Below are 27319 nucleotides of genomic sequence, written 5' to 3' on the forward strand. Positions count from 1 at the left end.
CAAATTTCAGCACTTGCCACAGAGTCTGTAATCGAGTGCTCACATCTTACCTTTTTTTCACCAGGAGAAATACCGTTCAGGGTGGGAAAGATTGAGCCCCTTGTGATTTCACTGTTTTCTTCCTCATATTCAACGTGTGGATGCCCTCTCCTTGCCAGTTTTATTTATTGTACACTATTCAAGTCCTCCCAACAGGCAACCATATTCTTTTCCTCCTGGTGGTGTAGAATGTGCTCAGCTTTATAAACATGGAGAAAACAGGGACTGTGAATGTGGGCTGTGATCTTGAAGCACTCTATTTCTACTGGATTTCATCCTCATCCTTCTTCCTACTTGGCCTCTAAACTATTTGGGAGAAGAGTCTAGCTTTTCACTTGCTCTCTTAGTACATAGCACAAACAAGATCTGATCAGTTAAAAAAAAAGGTTGGCATTTCTGTAATAGGGGGTTGTTTGTTCTTGTATTGTGATTTCCTCGGTTGCCACCACTGTAAATGTTTCAGCTTCTAGACACTGGGAGTTACTCAAGAATTTCAGTTTTTATCAAAAAAATGGATCTCAAGTTCTCACATCTGTGGAAAAAATGCTTGAGAGCATGAGGCTTGATGTTTGAAACCTAGAAAATAATAAAAAGCATGTTTTCATGTTTCTAAAAATCTTATAATTTTAACTGGATTTCACTATTTTTTCAGGTGGAGGGGAGAGAAATAACTCTGACTCCTACCTATTTAAAATCACAGTAACAAAATAAAAATATTTCTAATACAAGCAAAATACTTTATTTTGCCATTAGTTTATACTGTTTCCAGGTTTGATAGTTACTGGTTTGGAACATTTACCGGCAGCCAATGAGGTGATTATCTGGACAGGATGCACTTATTTGATCAGGGCAATCTGTTGAACATTAAACAATATTTGAAGCACAGTTAATTATTTGTGCTGAATTAGCTCATCCTCAAATGATTGTGCCTCATCTGAAAAAACATAGGCAACAAGAAAAAACTAATTTCAGGACAAATAGAGCAGTGCAAGGATGGTTAACGGCGCTTTGTCCCTTCAGGTTCTCCCACTGATCCTTCTCCTAGGGAACACACATTTGTGCGTGAGTATGTTTTTATTTCTTGCTGCACGCCAGCCCTGTACCTTTCTGAACCCTTCCTGGGCAGCTGGAGAGGGTAAGGAGCAGGGACTGCCCACCTACCTTGTCTCCAGGTAGGGCATGGGGATGGTTCTGGGCTGAGCACAGGTGCTCATGGTGCGGTGCCTCATGTGCTAATGCAGCCACCACGACTGCCGTGAGGATGGGCTCACAAGTTGAAAAGCTCGGGCTTGGACTGTGCTCAGGCTGGGAGGTTTTGCAAGCTCTTTGGTTGAAGGTAAAATTTATCCCAACCATACATTTCAGATGGCTGAGTGGTCATTGCTGTTAACTCTGGAGGTGTGTTAAAAACAAAACATCTGGCAAAGCAAGGCAGAGCCCTGCATGGGCAGAGCTGGACGTATTACCCCCAGTCTCTTCAGCTTATTTTTAGAGGAGAACGAAAGAATGGATTGTACCAAAGAAAAGTTGCAAGTTACTTTAAAAAAAAAACACAACATTTCTTTTGTTTCTCCAAGCACCGCAATCAAGTAGATTTCCTCATGAAAGACTTCCAGGTACCCTCAAACTCCCACTTTATAATGCCAATTCCTATGTACGATGATTTCGTATTTACTGAAACTAATTTCAAAATTTTAGATGTTGACTTGTTTAAATTGAGTCCTTTGGGAAAAATATGTAGTGAGGGGCTTTAATAGGTGATGAATCCTTTTGAAGAGCTTGGTGAGTTTATAAGCCGTTATTTTTGCAACACGCTAGGGTTTTTATTAATTAGTGTATCATCAGGACTATCCATCCACTGGCAGCCGTGGATGTGGCATACTTGATCCACTGACACATGACAGCTTATGGGAGGATCAGTTCTAGAGCAGCTCAGTGTCAGTCCTCAGATATTGTGGGAACCCAGTCTGATATAAACTAGCCCACGATGAATTTTTGTTAATTCACACTCAGCAAGGCAGGTGTAGGTGCAGTCTTCGACAACATGAAGCCTTGCACGGATTTTCCTGACTAGCTCTAAGTGTTAGATTAATTCATTTGCTTTGACAAGCCTTTTCTGACTCTGGTCTACATATTGCTGTAGAAAATGCAGTGCATGTCTCCCCCAGTCCTGAAAATTCATTAACATTGCTAAAATGCAAAAGCAATTCTGCTGTCACTGAAAAGCAGCACGACAGAATATTCAGCAGGCTAGTTTTTAATAAAACATGTTTTTTCTTCATAATTAATATAACAAGGTTTTCTGGCTTAGCACTTGGCATGAATCCCAGAAAAAAAAAAAAAAGAAAAAAAAAAAGAGGGGAATGAGTCTCTGTGACGTGACCATTGCATGACAAACATGTTTTGAGAGGACATTTTGCCTTAATGATTTGTTCCAAAGAAGAATTTACAGTAAAATACTTTGAATGAAAAAGTAAAAGAGTTTGCACATTGATTGAATTGTGGACCCTCCTCCCATTCCTGTTTCTGTCCTTCTTTCCCATATTATCTCTTTTCACCATTCTCATTTTTATTCAAATATGGTTTTAGGAGTTTTTATAAGTAACACTCCTATTGTAACACTCCTATTAATAAGTGTTATTGGTGTAGTATAGAAGAAGTCAAATACAGATTTAGACAGTAGCTCATACGAAGTTGGTTAAAATAGGACAGAAAAGAGCTGGGATATTTATGGATCCAGAGGGTTTGGAGGAGGGATGCAAGGCGGCAATGTCCATCTGGTCTTTCATATTCTGAAGAGAAACTGATTTCACCTCCATGAATCCAAAGTATTTCCATGACACATGAAAATGCATCACGAATGCAAGCAAAAGCAAAACTTGCTCCTTTACTTTAACATTTATGATGCAACTGTATAAAAGATTGCCTTGAGATGTGACAGGTCTTCCCAGTTTTTGTTGAGAAGGGCAGGACTTGGAGCGACAGAAGTGGTCATTCACTGAATATTTTGGAACTTTGGAAAATTGATGCCTGCTTAGTAGTGATGGAGGTTTTGAAGTCAGCAGCCATGTCCAGGTCAATAACTGAGTGCACATAGTAACAGAATGGGAAAGATTAAAGTTAAGATTAAGATTAATGCTAATATATTAATAACTGCAAAGAAAATTTTCATCGCTGCCTATCTCTTAGCTGGCCCACAACTCATGTGAAGCTGTTATCAGCAGCACAGTTCTTTCTATGTCTCCAGTGCTTGGAAAACCATATTTTAGGGTGAAAAGACCCCAAGTGTCTCTCTGACATCTTCTTATGGTGCTGTTTCTACCCACTCATGGATCCATCCCTGTAGCAAACTCCCATTTCTACTCCTCTCACCCTCTCCCCATCGCTGCACCTCTCCTTTGAGGGCCTTATGCTCCCTTGCACCATGACCAAATCACTGCAGAGAGGAGTGAGAGCTGACAATCCCCTCTCCATTTTCACCCCATCAGGTGCAATGCCCTTCTGCAGCGCTCGCCTAAATTTTCCTGATGCAGCAAAAAGCGAGGAAGCCCTGGGAGCGCCCCCAGCTAATTGTGCACCACACGCTCCGGGAGGGACGCACGCCTCCCTGGCCCCCCAAGGCAATCAGCTTATGCCCTGAAGCATGCAGGTTGATATCCCCTGGAACTAAAGGGACTTAATGACTTTGCATAAGCTTTAAGTCTAGCAGCATAACCTGCGATCCTGGCACCGACTGCCAAAGTGTTTGATAACACGGCGCATGCGTCAGTGCGACATTTCTGTCTCGTGCAGCCCCCTTGGAACAGCTCTTGGAGCTTCCCCTTGCTCTGGCATCCGATGCCGGCTCTGTTTTCCACCAGGGAGCCCACGCACACCTCGCCCACGAATGAGCAACTTTAAAACCAGCCAGCTGCTAGCAAGCCCTCTCCCTCAGTGCAAAGATTAACTTGGAAACTTTGATCTCTTGGAAAGCAGGAGCAGGTCGCGCCTGTGCGGGGAACCGGGCCGGTTGCTGCAGCACCTGCGAGGGCCGTACGGCTGCTCTTGTGCTGGGTCTCAGTGGTTACTGTGTCAGGTGCTGCCCCAGGAAAGGTTCGCAACCGAATAATCAGAGAAATAAAGACATTGCATGTGAACTTCCCTGGGTGTCCCGGGACAGGTCAATAAGGAGCATGCCACCTACTCTGAGGCAAACGCTGCAGTTCAGCAGGAGGCAGGAGAAGGCTTGCTAGCAGAGAGGTGAAGAGCTCAGAGGTTTTGGTGGAATCCTTTAAGGGAATGGTTTCCCAGGCTAAAAATACAACATGTGCTGCATGTGTGCTCCAGATGATAATGTGCCCTGCTTTCATTATGCTTCAGCCATCGCCTTGGCTGAGAAATATAATGTCATTGCTGGAAAAGCCACTTTCCCTTGAAGTTCAAAGACTGTCACTATCCAAGATGGTTGCAGGCAAAAATCTGGCCGATTGTAAGAGCATCAGAACCGTCGATTCCCTCCTCCTTTGGCGAGCAGCCCAGACAAAGGTTCCCACTGAGAGCTGTCAGCAGGATCAAGGGGTTCACGAGGAAAAGGCAGTAGTTGTGCCTGCCCTCGTGGCTCCTTCGTGCCGGATGTCAGTTGTGGATGGAAGTTGATCAAATAGCCGTCCTCGTCCTCCTGCGCAGCCCCGTGCCACCGCCTCCTCGGCTGCAGAGCCGTGCCGGCGCAGGGGAGAGGGGCGACGTTTGTGCTGCTGCTGTGGAGGCCGCTCCGTGGCAAGTTGCAGGAGAATTGCCACGAAGCGGTGCAATTAAGCATGCAGGCCAATTCATAGCAAGGTAGCTGAATTTTCAAACTCCTGTCGAGCTTTTGTTGGGAATTATGTGCGTGTACAGGGGCAGGTTTTGTCCCTCTGCTAGTCTGCCACACCAGCTCAAATAAGTACATTATTTGCTCTGGAATTACTTCTGGTTTGCACACATGCAAATCCACAGCCTAACCCTGGGTTGTCGCCTTTGTGCTGCCTGTTTCTCCACCTGCATTTGTGTTTTAATTATTCATTTTGATTGTAATAAGGGGTAGCAAATGTACCCGAGACACAATCAACAGTTCAACTGCAGAATGCCCTTGGCAGCTGTAAATAATTTCCCTTGAATTTAGGGTCAAATCTTCCCAGCTTTATTTGGAAAGAATTGCCAGAGATTAACTGGACATTTTTGTCAGAGTTGGAGCTGCAGGATTCTGTCCTCAAACCAAGAAAGCTCCTGGTTCTGGCACTGCTGTTTGAAATCTATTATATTTCAATAGTCTTCCTTTCTTGAGGGATTGAAATAGAAAAATGGAGAGTATCCTATGTCTGCAGTGTTTAACCTTTGCACAAAGCCTAATTAGCAAAGTTTGGTAGTTCTATGGAGAAATGAAGCTTTAGTGAAGTCCTAACTATGACAATGATAATGACAACAAAAGTCAGGTGAAATTACATTTTGAATTTCAGCCATTTTTCCACCTTTTTTTTTTTAGGAGCCCTATAAATGAAATCGGCTCCACACTCAGCAACGAGCCAGTACCCACATAAAATGTCTCTCCTGGATTTTGTTTTTGCAGGGTTTCTTTTTCTTTTTTTTTTTTTTTACGAGCCTAAAGTCATAAAATTTAAAATTGCTCTCCGCCAGTTCTTCCAGCTTTGTCCCCCGTCCCTGCGGACCCGCCGCGAGCAGGATCCAGCGATTTTATTCCCTCTTGAGAGAACGCACAAAGTATCAGTGTCGGGCTGCAGAAAGGAGACTGTTTGGTGAAACAAGCCCCACAGTCTCGTTTCTTTTCTCTCCCCCTCCCTCCTTCTCCTCCTTTTGTTTGCATCCTGCTCCCGGCTGGGCGCAGTATTGCACCTCGTCGGAAGGACAAGATCCTCCTCTGCTGGCCGTGAGCAATACGGCACAGCGGGCGAAGGGCCCGGCCACATCGCCGTGCTGCCCTGCCTGCCTGCAGCCCCTCCTGGGCCCCCTTCCTGCAGCATCCTACATCCCACATCCCCTTATCACACCCCACATCCCCTATCGCATCTCCCACATCCCATCTCCCGCATCCCACCTCCCTCATCCCACGTCCCCCATCCCACATCCCACATGCCAGTGGGACAAGTTTCCATGCCCAGGAAGGGGCAAGCCCACACAGGAGGGAAGGAGATGGGTGCTTCTCCAGCTTCTGCCACGAAACGCCATGGAAAGCTTCATGCAGGGAGCCAAAAGATTGAATTTGGCCCTGTGCTGGCTAGTGGAGGTGGAAATGAGTCTGAAGCAGTGTGGTCTGGTGGACCTTGGAAGGCCAGGTCTGCCTGGGGCTTTGTCCCCTACAAATCTATATCAGGCACATGAAGGGCAAAGGGATAATGTGGCACACCAGGTTTGTGATAAAGATCAGGTTGATCTCCTGGACTTGTAAGGTGGCACTCTCTGTGTTGGGTACTCCAGGAACATTTGTTCCAAACATTTGTGTTGTGGCAGTGGATAGTGGCCTTCATCCAAAGCTGGGAACCCAAATCTAGGGCTCAGCCACCCTAGAGCACAGGGCACTGTCTGCACTGAGGGAAACCTGGACATTTTCCAGGGCACCAGGTCATTGCAAGAGGTTTAGGGAGCCTGCTCTCTTATGAGTAGCTCTGCCCATGGGGGAAGGGTTGGAAGGGTAGCCAGGACAACTGGTATAGTGACATAATCAGGCTCCCTTATTTCTTCTGTTCTTGGTATTTCAGTCTTTCCCTTGGACACTGGGAGACTCCCAACTGTGCTCTGCAGCTGGGGGAAACTGAGGCACGGAAGAGCACAATGCAATCACCTCCACACCTCACACAGCTCGGGCTGGCACTCTTTGCCCTTCCCATGCAGGGCAAATGGCTGCCCTGCGTGCAAGGAAATTTTAGCAACCTCCTTGAAGACAAAAGCTGCTGCCCTGAAACTCTCTCCAAGACCATTAAGCTCAGGGCAGGAAGGGGCAGTGCTGAGGAGGGCACTGAGGTGCAGGCACCCAGGGAGCAGCTCCCTGCCTCCAGCTGCAGGGGGACACTCAGGTGTGAGCTCCAGGTGGCAGCCACAGATGGGGGCTGTTCTGGGTTATTGGGGGCAGCTTCTTATTCACAGCTGCTTATTCATTCCTAGCCACAGTCTGGTGTTAGCTGAGAGTGCCTCTCTTCTGTACAGAATACTTAATACAATGCCCAAGTAAGAAGTGTGTTTTTATAATTGATTACATCTGTAGCAATACCTAGGTGTGTGTAATAACTGTGTGTCTATACTGTCTTCATTATACACATTGAATTGTCTGGAAATGTGTTTTCTTCTGACAAATCACGTGCGGGATGAAGCAGTGCAGCTCCAGATCTCCTCCTTCACACCCGCTGTTAGTATGTGCTCTCGTCACAGCCAGGTAGCCCATCTGCAGCTGTGACTTACAGCAAGAGGGGACGAGTCCTGATGTGGCAGCAGTACATTTCCTTTCTGCCTCACTCAGTCTTCAAAGGCTGAGTGTTGTTTTCCTCCTCCTTCTGCTCCCTTTTGTTGTTTGCCCTTGATCACAAGCCAAATAGGAAAGGCTGGAGCCCTGTGTCAGAGGGTGAACGCATGGCATTTCCTTGCAGGAAGCACCAGAAATGTTCTCCTCTGTCCAAAGGCTGCTGATCACCTTCCAGCTTGGAGGGTTGGCTCCCTACATCTGGGTTGCTCTCTGCTCCATCCTGCCCAGCATCTCGCAGCCCTTTACTCTGGCACCTGGCTGTAGTGCCATTAGGTAAATGCTCAGTGTGTGGCCACTTAATAAATAAAGGCAATTAACTTGTTTGGGACAAGTTTTTCATAAGCATGCTGCGAATTGTGCTAGATGGTCAGAAAAGCTGGAGCTCCCCCCAGGTTGTTGGGAGCAGCATAGGTTTTGGGGCCATTTTGATGATCTGTGAAAAGAGACCTTAAAAGTGCAGCCTGGGTGACCCTGAATTGGGTAATGAGCTTATCTGGATGTCCAGAACTGGGGCAAAGAGAAATCTGCCACAAGTTGTGCTGTAACTGTGCTCCAGGCTGGTTTTTGTTTTCAGAAACTGACTCTGCCCTTCTTTATCCCCTGCAGACCTCCTGGTTCCTCCTGGCCAACTTGCTGAATGGTAAGTGGATTTGATTTCTTCCATTGAAGCTCTGCACGCAGGCCTCGCTGTTGGCAACCTGATCTGTCAAGATCCTTGGCTGGTGCCTAGCACTGAGTTTTGTTAACTTCGTGCGTGGCTTTGTAATGGTTAAAATAAGGCTGGAGATCCTGAGAAGGTCTGTTGGGCTCTGGACAAGTGACACAGTCAGCACTTCCAGGCCTTCCCACGTGCTCTGTGTTGGTGCAGAAAACATCTCTGCAGCGGGTCCTGGCAAAACGGGGCACAAAGCAGGGCTGCAGCAATGGTAATGGGGGATACCAAGAGGGCACCGGCAGCTTGCTGTGCTGTTCAAAGCCAGGAGTTCTCTGCTGCTCCATGGCCTCATGTGCTTGATGCAGGTTTGGGGACCTGCTGATGAGCTGGGTCTAGCACGTGGGCCACCGAGCAGAGGTCATGGTGCTGGGCTGCAGAGCACACAGGAGGGTAAGGGAAGAGTCTGGTGCAGCTCAGTGCCAGCTGTGCATGAAAACTGAAGGTCAGATAAAGGATGGATAGCTTTCCCTTGCTGCACGCAACTAACTGCGGGACTTATTCTGGAACTTATGCAAGCAGGTTCAGAAAGTATTCAATATCTCCTGTGAGTAAAAAAATCATTGAAAGTGATGTAATGTTATGATGTGGGTAAGAGAAATGCTGTGATGAATCTTAGGGGGTGGGGGCTGTAGGTAACTTGTGAGGACTTGTACCTGCTTTTGCAGCCTGTTTAATCTATGAGAGGATTGTGGTTTTATTGCTAAGTTTAGTAATCTTGTGGGTAAGTCCCATTCATTTTTTTTCTTGAATTTAGTGGCTCTTATATTTGATCTTATAAATTATTAAGCTAATTATGTGTAAATTAATTTACTAGTAAACTATTAAATTATTTTTCCCACACAAAAAAGTGTGCCTCTCACTATGCACTCCTTGTCCAACTACATGCCTCTTCATTCTGCTGGCATTTTGGTCCAGCCTGCGAGTCCAGCTGCCCTGTCCCCATGCAGCACTGGTTCCTTCCCCAGACCAGTGTTGCTCTCCTCATAGGAGGCGTGTGGCAAACACTTTCCCAGATCAGTGCTTAGCTTCTGCAAGTACTCGTACTCCTTCAGCAGCCATCAGCAGACAATGCCCTCCAAAGGGTAAGTGCTGCAAAACTGCTCTTGTGTAACAGCCCCAAATTGTTTGGAAGGAGTGAGGGCTTGGCTGTTAGCTGCTCCTATCCCTTCTGCAATTTCTTTCTGAAGCTGCAGATGCTCCCAGCCAAAACCCATGTGGAAGGGAGGAAATACCGAGAGGTCTGTGCAGGAGTAAATGGGAGACTTATTGTTTTTTGAAATACCATCAGGATTTCAGCCTCATAAAAATAACTTTACATTATTCACAGACCTGCAGACAAAAAGTATTTAGAGATGTGGCAGGAAAACTCATCCTCCTTAAATTAGGGCAGATTTCAGTCTATCCCTGGAGGTTCAGAGAGCTTGAATAAATGCCGGGCGCTTTCTGTGTTGGCAATAGGCTTTAACTTTGCACATCACTCATCTCGACAACTGCAGTCCAACAAAGTTACCTTGCCATTCAGGTCACTCGATGGCATCCTAATGCATCACTTTCCGCTCGGAACATTAGTCATGACTTGATCCAGGCAAGGTTTTGAAAACAGTGTGACTGCCGGCATTGGGATATCTGTTCTCCCCGCAAGAGAGAGTCCATGTAAGCTAATGAACAAGAGGATATTGATCAGAAATCCATTACTTGATTGACAGCTCTTGGCGACGTGAAAAAGTGCAGATGAAAGCTTGAGCAGTTTAAAAGATCACCCAGACCTCAAAGCTGATTTGAAGCTTTAAAAGTCAATCTCTGCCTATCAATTATGGGGGGATTTTTTTTGTACTACACAGAGGAAAGTTATTCTTTGAAAATTTGCATGCAGGATGTCTAATTTAATTTCATGTAATAGTCACATTTCAGTGACAAATGTCAGATCACTGCTTTTTTAAGCATGTTAAGGTTTTCCAGCACTTATAAAGAATGAGCACTCTGATTTAATAATATGTTTAAATCAACCAGAGTATCAGGCTGCGTTAATTATGTGCTCAGATTAAAAAAAAAAAAAAAAAAATGCTAAAAAAATGCTCAGATTAAAAAAAAAAAAAAATGCTTTTTGCTTTACTAAACCTATGGCTTGTTATGAATAATTTAAAAAATGGAATGGAAACACTTCTTAAGTAAGAGACGTGGAAGCCAAATAGTTATTTAGTGTTGAAGCAATGATAAACAGGAAGACATCTTTCAGTTTGATGTACCCAAGTCAGGGGTTTCTGTTCTTTCTTTTCTGGTGCTTAATAAATGATTGATCCACCACTAAGGACTGACACTAATGTAACAAAATGAAGTGACACTATCATCATTTCTTGACACCATCCTTACACTGGGTAGTCAGTAGATGTTTCTAAAACAGCTTCACTATTTGTGCTTGTTGGGAGCACTTGTTTTTTTCAGCTACCAGCTCAGCAAAGTCCTCTCTCGCCCCTGTAAAGCATGCTGGGCATGTCTGCAGCGTGCTCTGAGCAGGCGTAACTCCCCTGTTCATCCTTCACAACTTTTACCAGGTATGTCTTTTATAGAAAAAAGGCTACCCTGTCTCTCTGAATAGTTCCTTAAAGCACCTGTGGAACAAAAGCCAACACTCCCTGCTAAGATTTTGAAAATAAACAGGGAAACAAAATCAGGCTCCTTCACAATATTCCCTCCAACTCAAGTCCGCCTGCAAAATCTCCCCTCAGACAAAGTGAGCTCACAGGCTGCATTTCAGGCAAAACCCTCTTTTTGTTTTCCTTTCTTAACTACATCACATTAAATTTAATTTTGTTCACCGTAGACAATGTCCTTATCTTCCAGCGAGATCCTTCTGTTCCTCAGCACGGCACACACTTCTGCAACACTTGCACACTGTCGAGACTTAGCTCCTGTGGAAATAATGAGCTGAGGAAAAGGAGTCTTGACTTGACATAGCAATAAATGAGGTGAAACTTTCCTCTCTTTTTTTTTTTTTTTTTTTTTTGGTGAGAAATGAGAGTTGGCATGTAGGAAGGAAAAAAAAAAAAAAGACGAAAAAAAGACGGTTCTATTTTAATATGAAATATAAAACACCCATTGTACAAAAGTGGATTTTTTTTTTTCAGAAGCAAAGAAAGAATAAAGATAAAGGCTGCAAGAGAATGAATGAGGAGAGAAAACTAAGATAATGTAGTCGATAATCAGTTCAAGGCAGAACATTATCCGTGGGGCCATCAGTCCGGCCCTAGGGGAGAGCTTTTTAAAATCTCTGCTCGCAGTTTAGCAGTGCTCATTACCATAGCTCGTCTCCGACACGCCGGCGGGGCTTCTGCATGCCCACGCAATTCAGCCGCCCCGAACACGGGCTGGTGAAGCGCCGGGGGATGCTCTGTGCCACATGTCCCATGGTATCGCGGGGACATTGTATCCTCAGAGGGGCTCTGTGGGCTCAGAGACTTGCTGCTCTCCCCCTGCCAGCAGCTGAGGTGCTGGGGATCAAAGCAGTGAGACAAAGGAAACCTCTTCTGCTCACACGGCCTCAACCACTGTGGGTGGCAGCCACCCGTGCCTCATATCCATGCCTGCAGGGCCCCCCGCCACCAAAGGGCAAAGCTCCTGTGTCCCCACACCCTGAGCATCCTGGCAGGAGCCAGCACCTCCAGCAGCGGTGGCAAGGCCATGGCTGGGGACAGCCACACACAGAGGTGGCCTTGTAGCAGCTGTAACTCCTCCATGCGTCCATTCCCTTCTCCTCCCCACAGACGAGGCTGCTGATGACTACGAGTACTACGACGACAACACGCAGGCCGAGGAGGACCTCTTCCACCAGACGCAGATCTCGGAGGACCCCGACTGGTTTGAGGAGTTCTTTGGCTACAGCGACACCCAGCAAGGTGCTCCAGGGTGGGCAGGGAGGCAAGGACGGGTGAAATCCCAGCCCTGCGCTCACAGAGTGCGGCAGGCCTCGGCTGCCAGCCTGCTGGTGAAACGCCTGCATCAAAGGGATGAGTTAGGAGGATTGTTTGCTGTGTTCTCCTTTGTGTTTCTCTTGTAAGGAGCCTGTGTTTTATCTCTGGGTTTCACAGAATGGATTCTGATCAGGCAGAACATTTCTGATTGCTACTACAAAAAAACACAGGCTTATTTGTCTATAGACACTGCAAGACGTAATTGCTGTTTTCATGGGATATATGTTCTGTATTTATGCTGGGAACCAAATGTAGAGCAGGTTTCCTTTTATTTTTTTTTTCCTATTTCTGTTTTGCCAAACTTCAGGAGAGAAGGAAAAGGTCCTGTGGACTGCTCAGGGAACGCAAGAGGAGAGGCAGAAGGCTGCCTGCAATGTCCCTTCTCATCCCCTGGTACAAGGGAAGCAGAGCTGGCACAAGGCTGGCCCTGCTCACCCCAACACTGGCTGCTTCAGCACAGTGGTATTTATACCCTAGGAACATTACATAGCATAACAGCAATGGACAGCTTTTCCAGGGGAGCTCGAGTGCCATGCTGCAGCCAGGGCAATGCCAGATCCAGATACCACTGCACTAAGTACACGGAGGCAGATGCCCAGGGCCAGCTCTGGTCCTGAACACATCTTCTGCTCTCACTGCTGCAGAGGCAAATCTGCTCCACCACAGGCTTGTAAAGGGAGCTTGGGAGCTCCAGACCCAAAGCCACGAGCTCTTAGAGCTTACAGTAAGCTCTGCAGCAATTTGTAGCTGCTCCTGTGGCTGCTGAACCGATGCATAAGCATGGTGTGTGTTACACTGGATGCTGTGCCCAGCCTGTCCATTTTAATGTGCCCGTTAAAAAAGGGGGGTGCAGGGGGAGAACAAACAGGTGAGGAGGTAGAGAAGCTGAAAGGCAAACTAAAACCCCTCCGTTCTTACCCTAGATGACCCGTGCTCCTCTGATCCCTGCAAGAACAACGGGCAATGTGAGAAGAGAGGAAGCAGCTTCAGCTGCATCTGCCCCAAGCCATACACTGGGACTACCTGCGAGAAAGGTAATCAATCCTTGCTGGCTGACGCTCCTTGTTCTCACAGCTGATGTTACTGCCACGGCTCTGCCAACAGAAGCAAGCACCAGAGCTTTATAAACCCACTGTTCACTGAGGTGAGGGTTTTAGAAGCCCGCTGCAGTCGCATCAATATGTCTTGTAGTTAGCTCATGGTCCAAACCCAAGTCTGTCTAAAGAAGTTACCAGTAACAATCTTCTGGTGTGCAGAAAGTGCACCTCTGTCCCCTCCCAGCCAATGTGGACACTGGTGAGCTGCTCATTGGTCTTGCAGCCTTTTTTGCTGTAGGTGCTTGAACAAGAAGGAAAAGCCCAATCCACGCTGCTATGTAGTATGGTGTGACAGCCGGGTGACCAGCTCCTGGGGTGTCAGGAGAAAGCACGGCTTCCCACCACCCTGCAGGGGCACAGCTCTGTGTGCACAAATGCTGTTGAAGCAAAGTGTTTATCTGTTTTGCACAGTGAAGGACATGTGTGTGGAGAACAGCTGCGTCAGAGGAGACTGCCTTGTTACGCTAACCCCACCTTACTCTCAGTGCAGCTGCAGTCATCCCTACAAGTTACCGGACTGCCACCGCGGTGAGCACAGCCCCAGCAGAAGGGGTTCCCACTTTGTGGGGTGCTGTGTGGGTGGTGGTGGGACTGGGAGACGTTTCAGCCCTGCCCAGGCTGAGATGGCTGTAGGGGGATGGGATGGTTCTCACCATGTGTACAGCACGGTTCAGTCACTAGCAAAATGCCCCATGGTGATAGACATTTTGCAAGAGCTGATAAGAACTTCGATTTGAGGCTAAACAGGGGCTTTCCTGGATTTTCATGGAGGTGTGTGAGTGCCTGTGGAGCATCCGGAAGAGTCACAAGGCGTTCTCTGTTTTCCACCTTGACAGCATCTTCACAATGCAGGCCAAACCCATGCAAGAATGGAGGGACCTGCATAAGGCACAAAATCAGATCAAAGTTCACCTGCAAGTGCCCGGAGCCATTCAGAGGGAGGTTCTGTGAGATCGGTACGTCACGGTCCCCAGGGAGGCTGGAGCTAACCCTCCATGGGCCACCTTCACCCTGCAGCCAAGCTGACCGAGGCCTTCCTCACCAAGAGCCTGACCACCAGCCTCCTTGAGGAAGGTGTCAGGGGAACAGGCTGAGCTCTGCGGCCTCCATCAGCCAAGGGGATCAAAGCTATTCCCATACTGATGTTTTCTGAGCTGTGCTTCAGCAGGCTCTCACTGGTAGAGCATGAGTGAGCACATGCTCTCCAAGGCTTCTATGTGACCCGTGGGGAAGGAACATCGGGTTTTCCTTAAACACCAGAAAGATGAGGTAGGGAAGGTTCACAGCCAGTTGCCTGTGCCTCCCCAGGCTGAGGACAGCTGCTGATATATGGTTGGGTGGTCCTTGCCATGCAACAAGGTTTCAGGTGTTTGAAGCCAGTCAAGCTTCAAGCTGGACAGATGTTGGGATATAACTCTTGCTTCTGGCCTGTCTAGAACAAGAGGTATCACTATGTGACTCAGTGGGTCCTTCTAATCCCCCATCAAGTTAACGTAAAGCAAGGAAGGGAAGAAAGAGGAGCCACTTCAGGCAAGGAACAACTTTTTATAAAGACTTTTTCATATCAACGTTGTCTTCTTACAGGATTGGATGACTGTTATGAAGAGGACTCCCTTGGGTACAGAGGAAGAGTGAACCAAGCCGAGAATGGCAAGACCTGCCTGCACTGGAATTCCCATTTGCTCTTGGACTACCCTATTAATGCATTTATGGAGGGTGCTGACTCTTACGGCATCGGAGAACATAACTTCTGCAGGTAATATTTTGAAGAAGCAGCTGTAGAGGCCAGTGTCAAAGGGATCCCTGAGTACAAACTGCTCCCAGGAATTTGGCAAACTGAGGGTGTTAAAATCTCGCATATTTCTAGACAGTGCCTGTTTATAAAACACGAGGACGTTAGGGCTGCATTCCCTGTCACTGCACTGAAGTGAGGCTTCCAGAAGCAGCTCTCAATTTCCCTTGTTTTTTATAGGATTAAGATAGATAAGGGGACAGTAAAATGGCAGAAGCGGCACTCTTTTTTCTTAAGTATCTTCTTTGTCAAATCTTATGAAAGAGTAGCTCTCAAAGCCTGGCTCTCTTACGGGAGCGTGAGGCTACTCCCTTAAGCATCCTTAGCTCCTTTGCACAGTTTTGTGGAGATTTCCCCACTCTGGCTGATGCTCAGCTGTTCCCTTCAGGAATCCTGATGAGGATGAAAAACCCTGGTGCTACATCAGAAGAAATAACAAAGTGGAGTGGGACTTCTGTGACATTTCACCCTGCTCAGGAACAGGTAGAGTAACGAATTAGAAGTGAGTTGTTTGGCAGTGTGTAGGTGTCTGGATGAGCAGGTCACCACCTGTTGCTTAACTCCTCCTGTGTGATATTATCTCTGGATTACCCATCTTCTGCCTCTTCCAACACAGCTCAGGAGAGCCAATGGACCACAGACAGCCTAGAAGACCCAAGCGAAACAAATTCAGTATTCAAAACATGTGGACAACCAGAAGGTCAGAGGGCACTCAAGAGGATCTATGCTGGAGTTAAGACTACAGCTGGCAAACATCCCTGGATGGTGTCTCTGCAGAGAAAGACTTCAAGAGGCAGCATACATATCTGTGGTGGAGTGCTAATTAAATCATGCTGGGTTCTTACTGCTGGACACTGCCTTACGTAGGTGCTTGTCCTATGCCTAGGGTAGATAAACATATTAAAAAAAAATAGGATGGCAGTTATAGACAGCTTGGAATTCTAATGATTTACAATCCAAATTATTTCTGGGAATCAAGCTGAAAGGAAAACATACAAAAAGAAAGAACATGCACATGAAATATATATAAATATATATGAAAAAATGGTGTTTACTGGAATTACAAATTAAACTTACACCTCACTCATCTAAAATGAGCCAAAATAAGTGTACGAGAGGAAAACAGGAGGATTATGAAAAGGTTTTACAGTATTTGAAAGAAGGGATCCATGAAAACCTCAGGGAATATTGGGATACCGTGATCAACATCACAAATGGCATCATAGTTAAGATCTCCAGAAGAACACAAACGTGCTTTGTCCTTCCAATTGTTTATGTGTCAGCTAGCTCAGAAAATGACATTTCCTTGAGCATTTTTTTTTAAGAGGTTGGAAGCCACTAGCCTTGGAAACTGGTAAATTACACTCCAGAGATCATTCCAGCACAGATGATTTTAAGTATGTTTAGACAATGGCAAAGGATTGTAATCCCATGGCTCTGAGCTACTACTCAACATCACAGCCATGGAAATAGACTATTTGTACACTGCTAGTCTGATCCAAAATAAAAAGAAGAAAAATATTAAATTAAAAAACAATAATAAAAAATTAAAATGCATGTTCATGCAGCTTTAGCTCATTTTATTTAATGACTGCAACAAGTTAAGAGCACATGTATTATCCAATGCTAGAATTCTCTTGACCAAGTCCCGTTATAACAATCTTAATCTTCTGGTCATGCTCTACGACAGGAAGCAATGTCTTGACTTCCAGATACTACAGCTTCAGGTTTTCACCACTGATATATAAGGTCTGTAACATCTGCACCACCACAATAGCTAATGTTATTTACTTTACTCTTTTTTGCAGAGAGCTAGCAGAAAAATTCCAAGTGGCCCTTGGAAAGCAAAACCTCAGGAAGAGGGAACATCAAGAGCAAATATTTGATGTGGAGAAGATCATCGTACATCACAAATACAGAGAGAAGGGCGATGTCCCATACAACGATATTGGTAAGACCCTTTTATTAAATATGTCTCAACTCTAAAATCAGTTGCCTGAAGTGCCTCTCTACAACTGAAGTCAGTATAAAATTCCACTCCTAGAATGTATTTTGTAAATTATTAGGTCAAATAAAACACCCAAAGTGTTGTCTTGCTATAAATTATGAATTATACCCATGTGAAACTTTGGGATGTGAATTGTGTTGGGCAGGGAGAAACCCCCGTGTGTGGGGACTAAAAAAAATAAGGACAGATCCAGCACATAGCATGAACTGTATGTCAGCACAAGCCCCTATGCCATGGGGTTGTGGCACAGACTGATAATGATAGCTAAGGATTAAAATCAAAATACAAGTTACAAATACTTTTATCTTGTCTCCAGCATTACTGAAGTTGAAGCCAGTTGATGGTCACTGTGCCGTGGAATCAAAGTATGTGAAAACTGTGTGTCTGCCTAACTTCTACTTTCCCGTTGGGACTGACTGCTTCATTTCAGGATGGGGCGCAACGGAGACAGGTACGTGAGCCTGTGAGGGCTGGCTGCGTTTTTTCAGAGAGTTCTGAAAAAAATCTCCCTCACCCCTTTATTTTTGTTTGCCTTGGTTTGTTTTTTTTGTTTGCCACCTGAGACACCATAGCATGGTTTCATCTGGAGCCAGCTATAGAAGTATGAAGGTATTGAGAGAGACTATTGTACACTTTGCGAGTTTCAAGACAAGACTAAGACAGGCTGGAACTTTCACATGGTTTTCCAGCCCATTGGGTCAGATAAAGCTTTTTAGAAGCAGCATCTGGATCTTCAGATGTGCTGGAAAATAATATAAAAAAAAAACACTAAGGCTTTTCAAGTTGAACCAGCTCTATCCAAAACCTTTCTTGCCCATAGTAAATCCTGAGGGGAGAAATTACTATGCTTAAATAAAAGATAATGCCAATTTTCTGAAAAATGCATTTTCTCATGTTCTGATTGATGTGTTGCTGTAAAGCAGCAGAAGGAAGATGTGTCACTGAGGCTGCAGTAGGTGTCCTAGTGCTTTGTGACTGATACAGCCTGATATGATACACAGGACCAAATTCTCCCTTCTGATGTAACTCTCATTGAAGTCCACAAGAGACAAGCACATACATTTGATCAGAATGCACCAACAGAATTTAATGGACATTTTTTAAAAGTTCCAAATAAAAAGTCTCTCTTAAAAAGTGAAGGGGGAATTTTATTATTATTTTTTCCCTACAAAGAATATCAAGTATCCTGTATGTGCTCAAACTAGATGGCTCCTTCTTTGAGCAGAGCTATTATTAGCATTTCAGGAAATCACTGCAGAAATAGAATATTTCCTGAATCTCAGGCAGAACCAAACTTATAAACCACCTTTAATTATCTACAGATGTAGTGCTTTGAAACTTTGGCTATTGCCTTTAGATGTCAAGTTATGTCTTTAGATTCCCTGTAATTAATCATTGCCTTTAAATATTGCATGACTTTCAGTTTTCATCTGTTTCATTAGCCTATGTGTTACAACATCTAATGGCACTAGTCTGAGAAGTGCTGAGCAGCTCGAAGTCCCGCTGGGACCAGTGGGAGCTGCAGACCACCAGCACCTTTGAAAAGCAGGATACCTCTGACAGGTGTAGAGCTGATCTGAGCCAAATGCTGAATACCTGACTTTGCTTTTGTTCAGGCAACAGCTCAGTGTCCTGAGTGAAGCCTCCAGGCTTAAACTCTAACCCTTATCAATGCAGACATGCTTCTTTTCTAGACCATGCACCCCTCCCTGCTCTTACCCTTTCCCATAGAAATGGCAAGCAAGCTCGTATTTTGAACAAAGTCAACATGTAACAGGACTGGGAGGAAGGTGACTCTTTTTTTTTTTTGGTGTACATCCTGCAGATGATATATCCCATCAGCTGCTAGATGCCAACGTCAAGCTGATTTCACAGAAGCAATGCAATGCGCCTAGCGCATATGATCAGCTACTGGATGAAAGCATGTTTTGTGCAGGAAATCTTCGGAGACCCAGAGCTGATTCTTGTCAGGTCTGTTGCTTTTTCTGTATTTGAACACTAATTTTTCGTGTAAATAGTCAGGCTGTGCAGAGTAATAGCTTTGGCAGGGTACTGAATATGTATCTGTTTCTCCCATCAAGTGTATTATTTCAACAGCCATCATCTTTCTTCAGTACAGTCTGAGACATATGCCCCTAGAGCTAATGTCTTCACTGTCAGCCACAGGCAGATCTATGGGATCTAGAGACTAGCCTGGGAAGTTTGGCTTCTGAGGCATTTTGTCTTAATAACTTGAAAATTTGCCTTTTTTTTCTCTCAATTCTATTACAGCCACTACCATGAGGAACAGTTCTAATCTGATCTTCACTATCAGAGCTAATACTTACAGGGCAAGTCAGCTAGGGCAAACATGAAGCCAGTTCATATTTATATTGTTGTAAATCTGGGGAGGAGATTGGACAATGGCTCCTGGGGTGAAAACAAGCACTGCAAGGATACTTAGCAACAGAAATCACTGAAAACAAAAACTGAAAACTGCCAACCAGCTCAGAATAATTATTTTTGTTATTGTTATCTGAGGGGATCAATGGTAAAGGGATGATGGTGTGGGGAAGATCAAGTGTGTTCTTTTATGCTAAGTATCACATCTTTGTCTTTCTGGGTTCAAATTCTGAATGCCCGGTACTTTCATGCCTGGGAAATTTCATTTGACTTTGTCAGATAGATGTCACAGACTTAAACAGAAATTTACATCCAAAAAAGTCTAGTGTTGTATTACCTGGATCTAGAACTGCAAGCCTACTCAGGAACTGAGCAGCACCTGCTGATACATCATTCCAGTTTCAAGGTCTTTTGATGAGAGAAGGGAATTCTTATATTGGTCAATGTTTTGCTTCACATTTTGAACTAATTTTGTATGCTTTTTCTTATTAGGGAGACTCTGGAGGCCCTCTAACTTGTGTAGAAAACGGCTCCTACTATGTGTATGGCATTGTGAGCTGGGGTGATCAGTGTGGATTAAAAAACAAGCCAGGAGTTTATACTCAAGTGCCAACATTTCTCAGTTGGATTAAATCCAAAATTCGGTCAGAGTCAAGATCATTTCAGTAGGAATGGCAAAAGGTATTAAATCCTGTTGAAAAAAAATGTATCTATTGGATAATTATTGATTTTTTTTGCAAGTTTTACAAGTAGAATTATACATTTTTTGTCCAATGATTCTGTAACCATATACAGAAATTTGGAAAATGGGATTGGTATTAAATCAGGATATAAAAAGTAGAGATCTGCAAGCAAAGATTCAATTCCTTTAAATAGTAATCTCTCTCATCTGAATTCCAGGGTTTACAACCTTCTCTAAGCAGCTACCTAATCTATCTATAGCAACCTTTCCTAGTTTCTAATGAGCTAATCTTGATATTTTGTTTTGAAAGATTTGAAATAGATTGAATAACTGAAGTGATCCGAATACATCCTGTTGCTCAAGAACAAATTCTCTGTTTGCTAAATGACAGGCCATTGGTTAGTCAATAACTTTGCTTCCACTGGCCCTTGTCTTGTTCATCTGTTAAGCCACCAAAATCATGCTTTTGTATTCTCTTAGGTCAATGGTGCCAACAATCCAGTAATGTGAAAAACTCCAAAGGTTAGAAGTATGAATAAGTCTGACAAATCTGGTTCCAATACAAATGATTTTATATTCTACCAATCCAGTTCATTCATCTGTAGTACAAAGCTGAGCCTGCCAGTCATCTAGTATTAATTTCATTTACAGCTTTAAATAAATATCAGCCTCTGTAATTCATACAATGATAAATCACAAAGTATCCATGCAAAAATTAGAAAGATCAATTATAAATTGCAATGTCTAGCTTGCTTTTTAAAACAACAACAAAAAAATCTTAGATGCCATCTATTGTGCTTTCCAGAAAAAATGGAAAAGCTACAAGATTTGCAGGATAAGATGAAAATCTATTTGTATCGTGTCATGTTTCTGTTTACTTGTACAGCTGCATTTTCCTTCTCTTGACTTGCAGAATTTCTGAAGCATCAGGATTGACTGTGACCTGCTGAGATCCTTCTGCCCCCAATTGGTCCTGTAATAAGATCAGACAACTAAATTGTGAGAACAGCCAATAGACAGGAGAAAGCTTTAACTATTATTCTGTAAATATATTTACAAATTAAAAATTACCAGAAACAACTGGACAAAATCTGAATTACTGCTCTGAACTGAGGACATCTCTGCCATGGAAAAGCGCATACCTGACCCATTCATGTAAGTTAAATGACACGCATATCCAAGGACAGAACTTGCTCAAGGCCTAACTTCTAAATTGAGCCTTAAATAGCGAGCAACCTAGCAAGTTCCAAGTGAATTGCACACCTGTAGATTTTCCTGGGACCATCAGATCATTACCACACATAGGGCTTAAGATGACACTGCCTGCAGTCCCCACTGCCTGCATTGCTCAACCATAGTTATAATTTATTTCCTGAGTAGCTTTTCAGATGGGAATGTAAGTCATGGGTATGTCCTGTTTCTTTTGTGTTGGCTTATTGTTTGACTTGTTGCCAAAGTTAAAACTTAAATGAAACAAGTATTTAAAGTGCAGAGCTTCTCTTTTACTGTAACTTAATGCTTCCTAACTGCAGGGGTTACAAGATCCCTGTATGGACTTTTGTTCTATTATGCTGGGAAATTGCAGGCTGGGAGCCATGCTATGGAGGTGAGGGAGAAGGAAAACCTGGGGAAAAAACAAGTTTGTAATTTCTTGCAGCTTGGGATGGACAGGGGTGGAGGAAGCTGGAGCAAAAAGCTTCCCACAGTACACTTTATGTTCTTAGGAATCTACAGTGAGCTTGTCAATACAGCTGTCAGTGGAGATTACAGGGTAACAAGGATGTGTCTTGCCGAAACTAGGAAAAGAGAAAGGGAGTTGCACAGGGAGTCCTTTCCAACTGCAATTTTGCTCTCTGTGGATATAGCAGGACACTTTGAGATCTGCCAACACCCAAAGTTAAGGGAAACGCATCCTGTAATGTAAGTAAAATCCTGTCCTGTGGCATTTCCTGATCCCTAAAGGAATTATTCAACCCTGACATAGCTGAATTCCCTTGAGAGGTTGCTTCAAGCTGAGGTGTACACAAAGCTTGATGATGGAAGTATATATATTCTGTTTAAATAATTGCGAGAACTGCAATGTCCAGGGAGCAACCAAAAGCATTAAACAGGATGTGTGCCTGCCTGCCTTCTACAGAGCAGAGCTCTTGCAGTTTGTGAGAAGAATGATCTACTTACAGCTTGAGGTCCATACTGAGCAGAAGCAGCTTGCATTGCCATGTCCCGAAGATATGCCAGCTCAGCAGCTCTTCTTGCCATTTCAACTTTGTAAGAACCTGGGGGAGTCCAGCCAATGCCTCTGAGCCAGTTCAAGTCAGACTTGTATTTTACCTAAGAGAATGAAACATACACTAATGTGTATTTAATTTGGTTAACATTAACCAAACCACATGCCCTGGGTTTTCAAGAGAGAGCATATAAAGAGCAACAGGGTCAATAATAAACAAAGTGTTTGCTCTCCACAAACAAAGCATAGTTCTTTTAAGAATTATTTTCTTGATAGACAAGCTCTGTGAAGCACATTGCCACAGCCAGCACCTAGCACCTGACACGACAGTGCCACTCAGCTGTACTTACATCGCTCTGCAGCTTATAGGCCTGCTTTGCATGCTTCACATTTAGCTGCTCAGGATCACAAGTATATTCATGCAAGGGCTGCTTGTAGTTAACATTGCTGGCGAGCTGCTGGCTTCTCTTAGCATGCAGGAACCCAGGCTGGTTAAGGTGGCTGTGGAACTGCGCCCTGTTTTGGGCATATCCACTCCTGTATTGGTTGTCACTCTGGAGTTTCCCCACTCTGAGGACATGTCTGATTTTGGGATCATCATTTGCACTGAGGAATCCAATCTGCTGGCCTCTGCCTCTCAAGAAGGTTTCTCTGTATTTGTACTGCAGGAGATGTAAAGGAAAATTCTCACTTTCATATTTATATCACCTTCAAATTCCGTTATGAAGCAACTTATCCTCCCCAGCTATCCATAATGCTTCTTGTAGTGCACAGTGACCAAGGGTTTGTTTGATATCAAGCTGTATCTGCTAATTTAACGTGACACTCTAGGAGAATGACCTTTGTGCTAATTTTTTAAGGGAGTGGAATGGCTTAGGGAGCCCAAAGTAATTCTCTCAAAAGCAACCAAAGGTCTTATTGTGAACCCGATAAGCAATAAAGCTCTTCCATCTTCAGCTTTCTTGATGATGTCTTCTCTGCTCAAAGGTGACACACTTTATTCTAGCCCAGGGTTGGCTATCCCTAGCCTGATATCTAGCTTATTTACCTATAATATAATATATATATAAAATATAATACACTTACTTCCTCCCCAAGTACAGCTCCTTGAAATGAAGAGCAGCTTGGTATTGGACATTATTATGGGAGCCTTTAGCTGGAAACCTTTGCACTTAACTGGCATTTGTTTTCACTGGTCACCCATTTTTGCAAAACAGAATAATGTTCTCTTAAGTCAGAATTCACCATTTTTACAGGGTGGGGGTGGCATGGGAATAGGGTTGGGAAGCGTTTGAAACAGAACAAAACAGAACAATTCTTACATCACTCGCAATCTCTCTTGACGCCTTTGCTGTCTGGAACGGAATGGCGTCAATCCTAAAATCATAGCCAGATGCCCTTGTCTGTTCCCAAGATGTTTTATACACTTTCTGTGTTGAGAAGAAAAGAACAAAACAGTCATTTCCCCCCGCAGTGTCTTAAACGTAGTCCCATAACTGCAATAATAAATGTTTTATCCTACTGGGCTTATTTGTATCAAGAGTCATCAGTACCATCTCCAAGGTTTTGATCCAGTTCTATAGCACTTCAACTTCTTTTCTATTCCCCATAATGATAAAATGTCTCATCTGAAAAATGCCACCAGGGTTTCCTTTTGTACTTGAATGTGGTTGTTTTTGATTTGATTTAATTTCTATTAGAAACTGTGATGCATCAGTCACATCAATATTGCATTGATATTGCCCTTATTCTCTCTTTTGATGCATCCACTTGCAGTGTCTTGGGTTTCATGGCATCATAATTTCAATGCCAGTTATTTCAAGCTTTTCTAATGATCCCTGTCTCTATTCCACAGCCACATGTGGCTTCATTAACTCATCTGGAATAACAGCCAGTTCTAACATATTTAATGTGACTTTGTGGATGTGAAATACATTTACATCCTGAAGAGAAAAATTTCTCTAGATTTGGTTCTTCCTCCCTTAGAAGCATCCTTACACCAGCCTCCAGTCTGTGCATCCTGCTGCCCAGCTGCTACCTTAGCAGACACTTCTGGCTGTCCCTTTCTGATTTTATTGATTTTCTTTCTGTAAGACTTTGATTCATCTTTTCTGGGGTTTGTGACTATATGAAAACCAGCACAAAATCCACTTCATATTTCAAAAGATATTTTTATGTTTCATTGATGGATTTAGTGCTAGGTGGTGCTTAGTCCAAAGGTAAACTTGGAAGTCAGCAGTCCTGCAAGAATCAGAAGGCAGCCTGGGTAGAACTGATACAAACTTTACTGTGTGCTTTGTTAATAGGTCTAGGGCTGACCTTTTGTTTGTGTGCAATCATCTCTTTGCCATGTTACTTTTTTCCTCTGTCACTTCAAAGAATGTAAATCCTATTTCTTTCTTTTACCTATAGAGGACTTACCACTAACCAAGAAACTCAAAGCCTTTTTCAAACTAAGGTGAATCTGACCCTGCAGCTAATGATGGCAACGGTTTAATTACAGACTGGTATATTAGGGATAAATTGAGTGCCTCTGCCTGGGGTAAGCTGTCCACAAGCTATGGCTTTTTGAGTTCATGTCAGGCTCAAAGAACCTGGCTTCTACATATTCATGAAAGTTTTTCATTCCCAAGCAAATTTGTTTTCTTTAATGACCATTACCAAGTCAATTCCTCAAAGTAAAAGCCTCTATTACTTACATCACTGATGTGAAGTGCATTCTGTCGGGCTCGGATAAAGTCTGGATGATCAGGAGGCAGGGTATACTTGTGCATGGCTTCAGAGTCTCCAGCCTTGTACAGCCTCTAAGGAGTCAAAAGTCATTGAATTTAACTGATACTGGAATTGAGGTCAACTCTATAATACATTATAGCACAATGGAAGTTATGATCCTTTATAATAAAATGAAACTTACATCACTGCACTGGAGGTAGCTATTTTTAGCATGAATCAAATCTGGAGAGTCAACTACAGAAGTGAACTTCAGACTTTCTGGCTTCTGACGGTACTTTGTCTGGAGGAGGCAACAAAACCAAACAACAACAAAAAACACAGGATGTTTCTGTTAGACACTGATATATCATGATTCTGGGTGTGTGATAACTAGGGCAAATATGATACAAATATCACCTTCCTGAAGCCATAGTAATAAAAACATACCCTTCTGCTTTAGTCTCAGTTGCTCTTTCAGCTAATTATAAAGGATGCCACTGTCTCGTTGCTGTAACGTCCAGGCACCAAACTTTGTTGTTGTTGTTTTGTAAGAAGGACTTTGCACTGTATATTCACATGCAAAATCTTTTGAACACTACACTTTTGACAGCTCATAATTCTTCTCCATTAATACATAACACTGAGCAGGCTAGTGCCCCCTCAGCATGACTGTCAATGCTGTACCTTTCTATAACATTTCCATAAGCACCTGCTTAGAATTTCATAATAGAATTTACTGCATTTATTTATTGCTACACGTTTTGTTTATACTCTTGTGTTTCATTCAGAATGGAAAATATTCAGCAGGTGTCACACAGTGGACTTGCATCTCCCGTACTGCTTCTTGGTAACTTACACCTTGTATAAACAGGCTCCCACATCAAAAGGAAATGATAAGCTACATTCGTAAGTGTCATGTAACGAGGAGCCTTGATGGTAAACAATTCCTACAGACGTGCTATCCCATGAAAGATTTATCAGTTACCTCACTGATGAGCTCTCCAGCCTTCTTTACACTTTCTATCTGCGGAGATCTCAGAGCCATCCAACCAACTCCTTTCATGAAGTTCAAGTCTGATTTATAGCGATGCTGTTAAAAATGAAAATCGTTAGCTATCAGTTTTGTATCCACAGCTATTAAGGTTTTTTAAAAAGACTCCCTGATTCATATTAACATTTTGAGGTTTTTCATTTGCCAGGCACATATCAGATCGTAAAGCCAAACTGTTTGCATTTGTTCATTCCACCAGGAATTAAATAATGTATCATATGCAAGTTACAAGGGAAGGCCCCACAAGTGAATTAGTATGACTCAAAGCAGTAAGTAATAACCTGTTTGTACTGGGCGTAAAAGAAACCCTTTTGAAATAATTTTCTGAGGTGAGTTCAAGTCAGGAATACTAATTATTTTATCTGGTGCAGGCTTCCTCATTAACCCCATTTCTAAGAGGAGACTTAAGATTCTTTACTCACATTAAAGGCTTTCTCTACCTCCTGATCCAGAAAGGAAAATGAGACAGACCCAATAAAAAGTCAGAACCAGTAAAGTACTCTCAGTACCAACAATTCTGACTTCTGCTTCAGTATGATAGTGGCCCCTTCAGTGGCATGATAGTCACTGCTTGACTCTAATCATCCATTTTTCAGTATTTTTTTCTCCTATACACAAAAGGGGGCAGCAACCAGCTAGCTCAAATGGGTGCTGTACATTATCTTTACTAGACAGTGAGGGGATCAGACAAAAACACCTTGATCATTTCTCTGATGTGTCTATAGGCAAAGAGCTAAGTCCTGAGGTCCTTATTCATCTCCTGTCTTGACACTTGTTAGGCAAGCTCTAAACTACATGCTGTTAGGACTAAGTCCTTGGAAATTACACTTTCCTATAATATAAACCACCATCACAGATCAGTAAACAGCAAAATATCCTGCCTACCTGGATCTAACTAACCTCAATGTCATCAGTTACCCTTTACAGAAGAAGGCAGGAATGGCATTTGGAAAGGCAAAGAATTCCACCTAGCAACAGCTTCCACACCATCCTGAGACTATCTATCTCCAAAAAGTTGCTTAGTGAATGTAGTTGCTTAGTCACTGCTCCCTGAGACAGCTAGCATACTTTGACAGCTAAGAGCTTTGTCTACTACCAGCAGTGTAGCTGTGAGGTCTAGTTATCAGCCAGGAGGCAGCAACTGGTGGGCTCTACTG

At 43.7% G+C, this 27319-nt stretch overlaps 2 protein-coding genes across 5 annotated transcripts in view; one reads left to right on the forward strand and one right to left on the reverse strand.

Annotated features, from left to right (window-relative positions):
- Window positions 1-939: 939 nt before the first annotated feature.
- On the forward strand, window positions 940-21663 carry HABP2 (hyaluronan binding protein 2). Of its 2 annotated transcripts, XR_003497902.3 has the most exons (15): window positions 940-1101; window positions 8135-8168; window positions 12005-12136; window positions 13135-13245; window positions 13720-13836; window positions 14145-14264; window positions 14893-15064; window positions 15489-15583; window positions 15717-15963; window positions 16909-17051; window positions 17425-17559; window positions 18934-19079; window positions 19983-20171; window positions 20653-20694; window positions 21086-21663. XR_003497902.3 is itself a non-coding variant. In XM_005014450.6 (14 exons), exons 1-13 carry the CDS (start codon window positions 1033-1035, stop codon window positions 20157-20159), a joined length of 1698 nt encoding a protein of 565 aa, XP_005014507.4. In that variant the 5' UTR covers window positions 940-1032; the 3' UTR covers window positions 20160-20171; window positions 21086-21663. The 2 variants fall into 2 exon arrangements, 1 of the variants encoding a protein (XP_005014507.4); XM_005014450.6 differs by lacking the exon at window positions 20653-20694.
- Window positions 20727-27319, reverse strand: part of NRAP (nebulin related anchoring protein) — a 49245-nt gene continuing 42652 nt past the window's right edge. For 2 of the 3 annotated variants that reach the window (XM_013094689.5, XM_005014451.6), the window contains 7 exons: window positions 26097-26201; window positions 25314-25412; window positions 25099-25203; window positions 23722-23829; window positions 22750-23061; window positions 22351-22503; window positions 20727-21145 (listed from right to left, as the gene is read on the reverse strand). In XM_013094689.5, the coding sequence (XP_012950143.1) occupies window positions 21047-21145; window positions 22351-22503; window positions 22750-23061; window positions 23722-23829; window positions 25099-25203; window positions 25314-25412; window positions 26097-26201 (981 nt within the window). In that variant the 3' untranslated portion in view covers window positions 20727-21046. The remainder of the gene's footprint in view (window positions 21146-22350; window positions 22504-22749; window positions 23062-23721; window positions 23830-25098; window positions 25204-25313; window positions 25413-26096; window positions 26202-27319) is intronic. The other variant, XM_021268813.4, reaches the window with a different exon arrangement.

This window comes from Anas platyrhynchos, chromosome 6, assembly GCF_047663525.1.
Source record: "Anas platyrhynchos isolate ZD024472 breed Pekin duck chromosome 6, IASCAAS_PekinDuck_T2T, whole genome shotgun sequence".
In the NCBI taxonomy this organism is placed as follows: Eukaryota; Metazoa; Chordata; class Aves; order Anseriformes; family Anatidae; genus Anas; species Anas platyrhynchos.

Excerpts from the sequence above, each read along its gene's own strand:
- HABP2 (XM_005014450.6), top strand. The coding sequence starts at position 1,033 with ATGGTTAACGGCGCTTTGTCCCTTCAGGTTCTCCCACTGATCCTTCTC. Across the intron at positions 13,246-13,719 it reads TGGGACTACCTGCGAGAAAG|TGAAGGACATGTGTGTGGAG; the intron begins GTAATCAATCCT and ends TGTTTTGCACAG. Across the intron at positions 15,584-15,716 it reads TTCACCCTGCTCAGGAACAG|CTCAGGAGAGCCAATGGACC; the intron begins GTAGAGTAACGA and ends CTTCCAACACAG.